The 12,477-nt window shown below is 27.8% G+C and overlaps 1 protein-coding gene across 1 annotated transcript in view; it reads left to right on the top strand.

Annotated features, from left to right (window-relative positions):
* LOC113365734 (voltage-gated potassium channel subunit beta-2-like) overlaps positions 1-12,477 on the top strand; it is an 80,586-nt gene that overhangs the window by 57,779 nt on the left and 10,330 nt on the right. The window contains 4 exon segments of the mRNA XM_026607267.1: positions 6,555-6,625; positions 8,419-8,535; positions 9,874-9,984; positions 11,689-11,776. Of these exon segments, the coding sequence (XP_026463052.1) occupies positions 6,555-6,625; positions 8,419-8,535; positions 9,874-9,984; positions 11,689-11,776 (387 nt within the window).

The raw sequence follows: 12,477 nt of genomic DNA, 5'->3' as shown, positions 1-12,477 counted from the left end.
TGAATGATTCAAAAAACATTCTATTCCTATTTATGAGAAGATGTACTGATTAATTTTAAGAAGGCAATTTCAGCTTTTTGAAGATATGGTGCAAGAACTGTAAAAAACAGTTTTTGGGAGAGTAGAGCGTCTGATTTAAACGATCTAGATAACATTATATTTATTTTGACGGAATGAAAAATTGATCAAATGTTTGGGAAGGTAGGCCGGAGATCCAATAAAAACAATTAAAAAAGAATATTATTTGGCGGTCAAACATGATAATTACACATATGCACATCAAATCATCAGATCTTTTATAGAGATTTTAATAACTCACATGTTTTGTGCACTTTTTTATGGATTCCGTATCAATATTTATAATGTTTAACCATTAGGCTACGACGAAGCGTTTAAAAAATTTTATAATTCTCAAAAAATCTATTTTTACAATATTTAAAAGAAATTATTAAGCTTTTGAAAATTTTAAATTACGGTAAAAAAAGTTTCAGCAATTTGCCGCCACGATGCCAAGGACAACTAGTCGTAAACATTTACACATCATTACATTACATTCGCATTTACATTCACATTTACATCGACATTTGCATTTACATTTGCATTTACATTTACATTTACATTTACATTTGCGTTTACATTTACATTTACATTTAGCATTTACATTTACATTGGCATTTACATTTAAATTTACATTTACATTTACATTTACATTTACATTGGCATTTACATTTAAATTTACATTTACATTTACATTTACATTGGCATTTACAGTTACATTTACATTGACATTCACATTTACATTTTTATTTACATTTATATTTACATTTAGATTTAGATTTAGATTCAGTGTTTCTGATACTATTATGATAATCATATCAATAATTTTGATAACTATATCAATTGTTATAATAATTGACTTTTTGGTATTATTATCTATTTGGAATTTTCAAAAAATAGCAAACACCTGAAATAAAATTATATGTTTTGAAAATTTGAAATATACACTTTTGGAAGTATGTGCTCGAACGTAATTGTTTTGTTAGATCATTGTGTCGACGGTTTTGACGGCAATTCATTAGTCAATCAGTTTCGTCTATAATGCATGAGATGCGAATGCGAATGAATCGATTGAGCGTAGGTGATTGAAACACTAACCTATCCATCGGCAGTCTCGTGCTAAGTGGCACGCGGGTTCAAAGTCACCCCGGACGACCCGAAAAGTAGCGCGGCGTGGCGCGCGCGCACGCCTGCCGCTACGCTTTTTCATCGCTTCTTCCGCATGAATTATACACACTGCGCCTACCGCCGTTCGTGGTTCGACCTATTGCGGCGCCCGATGCACGCCGTCAGTGTTGTGCGATGTGTCACACGGTAATCCGCTGCGACATCTCGCAGTCGCCCTCAGGCCATTCATAACGGACATTCGGGGAGGTTCAAAGAATATCTAGTGTTCAAATGTAAATTCCGATCGCGCACCAAATCAATTCCAATTCGATCATATGTACCTTCGCGCCAGTTCGCACACTCGTGACCTCTCGCAATGTGTCTTGCCGCGTGTATGTGTATCCTAATATGTGTACCCGGATCCGTATATCATGCCACTTTGAGTGCGCGAAGAGATTTATAACCAATAAAATGATATTGAACTTATAGCGAAGGAGTTTCCGGATAAACACGCGCTACATATCTCAGTGCTTGTGAATACGTCGAAACATAGGTGTCCCTAAGTTAAATTGTGTTCTTTGAAAAAGTTATAATGTAAACATTGCCCTTAAATAAATATTACGTATGCAGCCAAACGAAATTTAATTAATTTTAAGTACCTCTCAAACCAACGCTCCCAAATTAGTTCGACACATCAGAAGCTTTCACGCCGCTAAAGTAAATTTAAGTATAATATACTCGAGTGCAATTAAATTAGAATAAATTAGAATATTAATTAAGGTTTCTACAAGATGGCTGTTGTTATGTGTAATACAACTGCAAATGATAATAACAATAATGCAGATAATACAAGTGAGGATTCTAACCCCGTCACAACAATATATCGGTAATTTATTACAAGTATATTTGCATATTGATTTGAGCTATTGTTTTTTGTTAATTTGAGCTATTGTTATTTTGTGTAATTATAGATATGCAAATATCGTAAATATATGGCATAATAATTTATGCTTTATGCTTTATAATTATATAAATCATAAATGTTATTTTGTTACCAATTACACAATTATAGTGAAAATGATTTTGGAAATTCGGTGGTGACAGTTCGTGGTCAAACATCTATGTTCCATATTACATTTTACATAATTAAAAGTATAATTTTAACTTTTTGAATTTATTCCCTTCTATATGATTGCATTTAGTTATATATTTCGCTTTTACTAATATATTAACGTAATATTATATCAGGTATTCGCAAAAAGCTTTAAAGTTTCAAAGCCTCCTGCACATTTTGCCATACCTTAGAAACAATGAATGTATGTGTGTGTATGTCAGTATGTGTATGTGTAGATTCGGATACAAATTTGCGTTTCGAAATCTTGGATTAACCGATTTGAATGATTTTGAAAAGCATTTCTTTATTATTTATGAGGCAAAAAGCGCAGAAAATGCAAAAAAAGATTACTAGATGAGTCTTATAGAAGAGTTTACTGAAAAATACAAATCAATTATTAGTAACACAATATAGTGCAATGCAAAAGCTTGGTGGTTTTGTGTTTTTTTTTTTCAGAAAAGCATTAAGAAAGCATTTTGATTGAATTGTTAGTCAGTGACAAATTAATTTCTAGAGTTTTTGAAATAATTTGTTTAAATAAATCTTAGATAGCTAATAATTAACATCACATTAATTTTTCAGACAATATGTTTTCCAAGAAATTTTAATGTAGATATTTATCCAACTATTTTGAATTGATTTCGGGGTTGGAGTAATAGGATTCGGATTTTATATGATTTTTATCTATGAGAAGTATATAAACAATTATCCAATTTTCAATTTTCGATTCGAGTGAATTAAATAGCTTTCTCATTTCTCATTTTCATTGATCATTTATCATCACTATCAAGAAAATATAATATTTGTTTTTTTTCAGTACATTCGTTCGTAGTACTAGATTTGTAAGTTCATCCATTATATATTATTAGTACAAAAGATATTTTCATCGAATGGCATGTTAAGGTACAAATCGATTCAAAATTATATACACTATTCACTATTGTAGGAATAAAAGATTATGGTTTTGATAAAGCCACTCTATATTGATTACGAACTTTTTTATTCATAGAATATGTTCTGGCGTTTTGTTGTACTTTTGTTTTTATTCAGTTGGTTGTTTCTCATCATAGCAGATACATAAAACATTTGAGTTAAATTTATTTAAGAAAATAGTGCAAAAAGTGTAACTTGCTATTATAAAGTGGATCGTAAAGTTTTGGTTGATAACTCTATTTGCCTATAATTATATAGTAAGTGAAAGCATATGACAAATTATATAAAATCATATGCCAAAGAAATGAATTTATTTATAACCATATTTATTAACGAAGTTTGTTGTGTACCGTTTATTAAATGTGGTTTTTGAAGTCGGAAATAATTTAAATATTTTAAGGTTCAAAATTCAATCAGAATTTCGGTTGAAAGAAAAAAATAAAGACGGTCTTTATCGTAACCTATGAGCATCAAGATGCAAAATATCAAATAAAACCATGTTGGCAAAATTAATATTTTATCAAATTTCTGATACATCCTAAAATAGTGTCAATTGTCAAGATTTAAGCTAGAATGCAAATAAAATAAGATAGAAGCTCGCTGTTAGATGACAAGATTTTAAGTGTTTTAATAAAAACATTTTTGACAATAAATTTTATCTCTTAACAATTGTTAGAAATTCTTCTGTAATATTTTATATCCTATATACACTATTTTGTTATGAGTTTGCAATGTTACTCTTTGCTAATGTTATTCATTGAATCATTGAATTGAATTCTCTTCAGCTTGACAATATAAAGCTGACATTTCTATGTATACAAAATGCGATCAGATTTGCATTCAGAACAGTTGCAACCAATTACTCCATCCTGCAGTTTTCCATTATAGTGGAATATTTCAACTTTAGTATGTTTTCTATTTATAACTCCAACATCTTATTATATTTAATTAAATCAGTATTTTATTCAAACTCTAACCATAACTGGCCTTTTAGAGAAAAATTTAATAGGGCAAAAATATATCATGCATTAATACAATTGATTTGTTTATTCAATGTTAAATTTATTTTATGAATTATAATTTCAAGTTATTTAATATTTATATATCATCTTATACCAACTTCTTTTCATTCTAATTTTCAATAATTTGATTGACAATTTAAAAATTCATTTATAGATTATAGTTTTCAGTTTTATACAATCGTTTGTTACAATGAAGTTCAGTCAATTTAGTACACAAATTCTATATCATTATATTATTTCTATCTTAATTCAATTTTATAAATATTGTATAGTACACCGCGCACCTTTCGGCGCCTTTTTATTGATTCAGTTTGGCTTACCAGTAGTTTACCCAACTGAATAGGGTTTACATAAAGTCGAAATAACAATATATTAAATTTATTTATAAAATTTATAAAATATGTAGAAATAACAATAATATATATGTTTAAAAATTATATACTTCATTAGAAATGATATCATATAAATACAGACTTGCTGATCATTATAATTATCTATCCAGAAAGTTGTTAGAAAGAACTCATAACAGAAGAATTAGAAAAAAATCTAATGACATATTTTGTTTTTTTAACCTTTCGTAGGGTAAGTTACAGTAATCGCAAAAAATCAAAAATTAACATTTTTGTGTATCTTTACGTTTCGAAGCCTTTGAACATTTTGTGTGCGTATATGTATGTATGTACATATGTATATGTGCATATGTGTACGTATGTGCGGATACAATTTTTCGTCCACGGGGTCAAACGATTTGAATGATTCACAAAACATTTGAACCCTATTGATGAAAAGACGTTCTGATTAGTTTCAAAGAAAAATGCCAAAAATGGTAATTTACTTTTTGAGAGAACGCAGCGTCCATTTTACTTGTATTGACGAAAAAAAGAACTAAAAATTATAATGAAAAGAAGTTTGTATAGGATGACATATAAATATTAAATAACCTAACGATATAATTTATTAAAATAAATTTAACATTGAATATTTTCATCCAATAAAAAAAGTAAAAAAAAAAACATTTAAATAGAGAATTGAAAATAATCGATAATTAGGCATACGCGCATCAAAGTATCAGATATTTTATAGAGATTTTGATAATAAATACAAATTTTGTTTACATTTCTATTTATATTAATAATTTTAAATTTTAATTTAAAATATCTTTTTCATTCTTATCCTTTTTTATTCTACCATCCCTGTAAATTGATACCTGGATATAGTTCTTAGATCAATTTTGTTTTATTATGGAATATTTGATTTAATGTCTTATGTTTATATAGATGATCGAAAATAAATAATTTTATAAATGTATGTCAAACATATAATATTATATATCTATATATATATATAATATGGGTGTGAACGAGTCTCTCTATTTTCATAAGTATTAAAAGAAACTGAATTTCTTATCTCAATTTGTATTGAGTATTTTATAGTATTTTATACTATACAAGCTTCACCAACTTCTATGATTTTTATTACTACAAAAATGACTTTAAAAATAAATTTTGATACATTATATGATAATTGTTTCACAAGGGAACACTCAGGTTTACTCTTCTGGGATTTTGATGACACTTTGATTTGGTGATTGAGTTGATTGTCAAATAGAACCCTATAAAATATTATAGGCCTATGAAAAGTGGTTTAATTATGTTAGATTTCGAAATCTATTGCTATAAAAAATATATATTGGATGTTAGCAGAGCCGGATTTAGAAATTTGGCGTCCTGGTGCACTGACGAAAATGCCGCCCCATTTTTTAACTCATTTTTCTAAAAGTGACTCTTTCCACTTGAATGCCACCGCTCCGGCGAGTGGAAAGGGTTAAAATAACTATTTGCTTGCAAAAAATTCATCATGGATTACTACATACTTGTTCTATTATTACATACATATTCTATTTTTTTTACAAATTTTGCCGCCCCAAAAAAATTGCCGCCCTGGGCACTATCCCCGATTGCCGCCCCTATTGTAAATCCAACCTGGATGTTAGTACAGTATGAGAAGCATTCAAAAAAATGTTCATTTATCAAATTTTGACAAAAATCTATTCTAGCATTATACGTTTAAAAGGTTTTATTATGATTACGTTTTTATAAGCAATTTTACATTTATGACTTTTTATTACACTGATGGAAAACATTTAAACAGCACATTGTCACATCAAATAGCGTTTAAGAAATATTCCACGCTTGGCATTTTATATGAAAGTTATATTGCTCAATTTTATGTGTTGTGCGATAATAAAGTCCGACTACATTTATGTGTTATTAAATTGTACAATGTTGAATTTATTATAAAGGATTCTGTTCTTCTTTCAGTTGTCGGGCTCCCATCGCTTCGCTGGACTGCATGGAGGAGTTCAGCGGAACGGGCGCCGCGCTTGAACTGGGTGAGTGAGCGCATCGAACTTTTTAAACTTGGAATACGATACGTTATATATATTTGATGTACCTACTACTAAAACAAACAGTATATTAGTTTCTTCCTTTTTTATGGAAGATCTTATGAACCGTTGTAAAGACTACTATAAGATAATGCATTACTTACTGTGGTTATTTGATGTTCGAAAAATGATAGTTTTATTTATGATTCCACTAGAAAGTTTATAATGCCATATTTGAAGAACAGTATCAAATTATAGTTTTATCAAGCTAATGTTTAATTTTTTTTAAAAAAAGTGTAAATATTATAAAGAAACGCGTATCCCAATATCACTCTTGTGCTAAGTGATTCCCACGGGAGTCCATGACAATTTTCAAGGGGTTCACGTCAACGAAAAGGAATTATGGAAATCCATGATTGTGGATCACAACAAACCTCTTTAATATCTTTTTATTATTATTATGAAGTCAATTAATAAATATCTTAACTTGGATTACCTTTACTTCGAATGTTTAGTACGAAAAGTTAGTACAAATATATTTTTTTTAAAAAATTGGAATCGGCTAAATAGCGGGTTTATGGAAAAGTCTAACGGGTCAACGACACAAACAAGTTTGAGAACCTATGTTCCTAATTTTTTAGACAATTTAAAATACAGATTTAAATGAAGAAAATACAATGAACCTCAACCAGAATTTATTTGTTCGCTTTATGATTACAAAGGTTGTATTGCTCCATTTACAAAAACTGTATCTACAATTTATCAATTCTATATAATAAAAGATCGTTTTAGTACAGTGAACAAGTATAAAAAATGTATATTGGTAGCCGGTAATATTATATAATGTATAATATTAAGTAATAAGTCTTATAATGGCCAAACGAATTCAGCTTCACACCTTTTCTATGTTTTGCTTAATTTTGAAAAGCTGTTAATAGTTCAATTATTGAACAATTTCTCTGGAATCTGAAAAATTATTTTTCAAGACGGTTCTTTGAGTTCAAGAATAATAATCAATTTGTAAAAAAAATAAAATGTCGTTCAACTAATGATTTTCACATGCCAATTTATAGAAATGCATTTTTATTAGCATATTTCTTGTTGTCATTACAAGGTAGTTCAAAATAAAGAATTATAAACTATTCTTGCTTTTAAAGGCTTACCAATACTACTTTGAACAAATAATTCCATCATATTATTTTTATAAATTGTTCAAGTAAATGAAATTAATCTTGCCATTAATAATCATATTTATATGTGTACATATATATTATTTATATCCTATTATACAAATTTTACTCAAATGACTATCCTGTTTATACAATTAACTGCTGTATATTTATCTAATCATTGTCATTTTTATTCATCAGTCTAATACGAAATATTAAGGGGTATTTTACTATTTAGTTTCAATATTAAAAACTATTTACTGATATTAAAATTAAATTTGAATAAAGGTTTTTGAAAATACTGAATTATCGTGATCGCAATAAAATCATTCAAGACGATTTCCAAATTGTTTTTGTGGTGAAAAACGCAATCAAATCAAATAGAAATTGCTGGTTTGAATATTTTGTCTCATTTTTTTAGTTATATTTAATTTTGTATAACTTTTATCAATAAAATGCAATTGAAAAGACTTATGACGGTAACAGTAATTTTTATATTAAATTATATTTGTTAGTAGTTACAAGTACCTACTCTAAATATTCTTTATATCAATTAGTTTAATATATATTCTTTATTAAATTATTTTGTTAATAATATTTTTAATTTTTATATTTTTATGTTTGTTACAGGGCGCTCCATATCCTTGGGTTCAAATACGGGTCCACTTCGACAAGGTGCCTCTACTCCTGGTTTACGATACAAAAATTTAGGAAAATCTGGCCTTAGGGTTTCAAATATAGGACTAGGTATGTATCATTGTGCTATTTATAAATTAAGTGCAGTCCGTTTTACCAAATTTTATTCAATCGTTCATGCAAACATCATACTACAACTTGAAAATTTATACTAGAACTGCGGTGCTCAATATTTTTTTATGCAAAAGCTTCTAATACAAAGTTTTATAATTCAAATTTACAATAATTACAATTTCATCTAACAAACTATAACATTTTAAAATTAATGACAAAAATGAAATACTGTACAAAGTAAATTGATAATATATATAGAGGCATATAAAATTGTTCAATATTACAATTTTTAGATTAAAATTAGGGAGCGTCCGTTAATCACGTGAGGTTTTTAATCACAGTGGAAAAATCACGAGATATCACGTTGGGGAGGGAGGGGTATAGTAAGATATCACGTGTATTTATTTTTTAACTGATTTTTTTGAAAAAAATCTAACATTTTCAAACAAAATTTACTTTATTAAAAAAATTTACAGTTTTTTCACATAAATAAAAACACACGTGATGTTTGGTGGGGGAGGAGAAGATTAATTTTGAATATCAAACATGTATCACCAAGGGGGAGGGGGGTCAAAAATCTTTAAAAACTCGCTTACGTGATTGATGGACTCCCCCATATCTGAATCCTCATGATAACTTTAAACATCGTATGTATTGGATGCTATTGCCGAATGAAAAATTTTGAAAGGTTATATAACTGATACTAACTACAACTCAAACTTACTAATGTTAGAACACAATTGGACATAAATGTTAAATCAATGTTTGATATAATGTTAAATATATCTACTATACTTTAATTTTTTAAATTGTCTTATTGTTCAAATGGCACAAGTTTTAAATTATTATTTATAATTCAAAGCTCGTGCAATTTCAATTCAAATCTAATTAGCCTTTTTAAATTTGAGTTGCATCTGAATCCAATTATATAATCCACTTCGATAAAAGTAATTATAATAAATAATTCTAGGTAAGAAACGTTGCTTGTAGATTAATACATACTTGTTTGCTATCTATTAGTTATGTTCTACATTAACAGACAATCCCTATTAAAATATTTTCAATCAATTCAATTTTAACTGACTTCGATAATTGACATAATTACTAGTCAAAAAGTGGAAATAATAAAGAGTAGTATAATTTATATTATAATTTTGATTCAAAAATATTCGTCATTAGACATAAACGTTATAAAATAGGTGTGATGTAATACAAAACTAAATATATCGTGTTTCGTAATGTAATTGAAAATGCATGTCATTTACCCCCAACATGTGGGCATTAAATTTATTTCGGCAGTAGGTCCTAATACATATGTAAATGATCGAATTACAGGTACATGGCCAACTTTCGCCCCGGGCGTCACCGAGGAACAAGCCGAACAAATTGTGCGGCTTGCGGTGGATAGTGGAATAAATCTATTTGATCTGTCGGAAGCGCACTCAGGTGAGAGACGACCTAAAACCAACAACCAACAAAAACTATAAAGTATAACTGACGACGAGCAAATTAAATCTGTCTATCTGTTAACGAACTAGAGTTTTATGTAATGAAATTTTAATTTGTTCTGCGGTTTACTTTTGCCTTTGGAACTGCGGTGTGAGCGTTATACGATTAATATTTGTGATTAACTGGTTAATATTTTTGTTTCATTAATAACTTTTGTTTAAGCTATGTCAAATGTGACGGTCTAATTTGTATAAGATAAATTGAATTATCTGCACAACAAAATATTCGGATCTCTTCTGTTGTGAAAGGAATTTTTAACTTCAACTGTGAAACAATCAGAGGTTTTAGTTTTAAATAATTTGTATGATTTTTCCACTATGGAAGAGCAAAAGTGGAATATAAAATGTTATTCTATTAAAAATATTTTTAGAAATATAATTTAGTTTTTCTTTCTAATATGGATGGATGTAAAAGATGTACGTCTTGTTAAGAGCTTTTTAGTGCATACATATGTAGATGTACATACGTCTCGTACATGAAAAAATAGTGTTACAAAATATAATATTAATGTGTTGCAATGACCTAGTTTTACTAAAGACGTGGTATATAATGGAATATTAAAATTAATAAACTAATCCCTTAATCTAATCTAACAAAATTTTTTCATTGATATTATAAATATCAATCAAAATAAATACTATTATATACCTATTGTATTAGTACTTAAAGTTACTAAACTATGGATTTACATTTTATTTAAAATTTTATTGTTTTAGAATTTTCTTAAATAAAAATTAGATACAGGGACCAATTATCCAGTAAAATAGTCCGTAACATAGCGTTGTTATGGCAAGACTGTTTAAACTTGTTACTCTGCTTTTTATATAAAATTGTAGTAAAAACTGTCAAAATACTAATTATTTGCAGTGCAGTTAGAAGTTCTAGATATAAAACCTAACCTATAAAACGCACAATCGCCAAAAAAGAATGTTATTATAACTGCTTTTTTCTGATGTGCATTAATAACGCATCTGTGAAGTTAGGTTTTATGTGTAAAGCCGGCCATATACGTTACTGTATATATGTGCAACTGTATAAATACACAACCAGGGGTATTTTCACAGTGCCTACAGACGACTCAAGTGTATGTTCAAGTCAGCAAGCATGTAAACTAAGAAATGTTAAGATAAATATATCTTTGTGTTAATTTTTATGAATTTCTAGAATCAGAAGATAATTCAACGAGTTTATAGGGCTAATTTAAATATCTTCAGAAGTCTGTCATTTTGCGCAAAAAACATCCCACATACACTACATAATACACGTGCAAGTCACAGGTTGCGAAATTATACAACGCATTGTTATGGCAACGCTATGTTACGGACTATTTTACCGGAAAATTGGCCTCACTGTTTGGTCTTACAAGATAATGTATGAAAGATTTAGATATCACTCAAGAGCGAGTAGCCTAGAGTTTGATAAAATTGTATTATTTTAAAAAGTTACCTAACATTGATTTCATTCCGAATTCATTTCTTATTTGTAACTTATTTCTCTTGTTTATTAAGTTATTCTTATACAACTTTAGAAGTATATATACATATACATACATATATATATATATATATATATATACGAGTATATATATATATATATATTGTGCTTAATTTTCATTGAATCGTTCCTTTGCAGGAAGTAGAGCGGAGACAGAGCTCGGGAGAATTCTACAAAGAAGAGGATGGAAGAGATCTAGTTATATTGTAACAACAAAAATATATTGGAGCACGAAGTAAGTTTCAACATTAATTCTTCAGTAAATACGCAATTGAAAACTTTCATTTCCTATATAAATTACATTTATGATATAGAACAGAATTCATTTCATATCTTAATGTGCACTCAAATAATTATATTAATTAATCTATCTTAATCTATTAGTAGGTGTTTATATTATTTTTGTAGAACTTTAGTATTTTTTATTATTAATGTTATCAAAACCCTTTTCACCTTGTTTAATCAATATTTAATTATATAAAAAACTTTTAACATAAAAAAATAAAATGTTCAACAGATGAAGATTTATTGTTTTAAATCCTAAATGTGTAATATAATTTTTTTAATATTTATTTTATTTTTTTTTCTCTATTTAACATTTTATATTTATGATTTAAAGATACTCGTTTTCAATTGTATCCGTAACAATAATACAATATTATACCGTAATCAGTTCAATATTTTATGATATTTTAGTTTGTTTTTAATTATATAATTCTTCTTTAATTTTATTAAATTTTTGTAGGCGTTTTTTTTTTCAAAAATACACTTATCCTCCGTTTTACACTGAAGACTCTATAAAAAACCTTGTACTCAAAATAATTATTTTTATATGGAAAACCGTTCTAAACGAAAATTACTATAAAAAAGCCCTTTTTGTCACTAATTAAAAACAAAGTTTAAAACAAATTATGCTTTTTGTTTTGGTGTTTCAAA

Source organism: Ctenocephalides felis, unplaced genomic scaffold (genome assembly GCF_003426905.1).
Source record: "Ctenocephalides felis isolate EL2017-DRISC unplaced genomic scaffold, ASM342690v1 CF-g0.4_SCAFFOLD_01170, whole genome shotgun sequence".
Lineage (NCBI taxonomy): Eukaryota > Metazoa > Arthropoda > Insecta > Siphonaptera > Pulicidae > Ctenocephalides > Ctenocephalides felis.
Note: the sequence above shows the minus strand (reverse complement) of the source record. Positions and strands in the feature narration are given on the sequence as shown.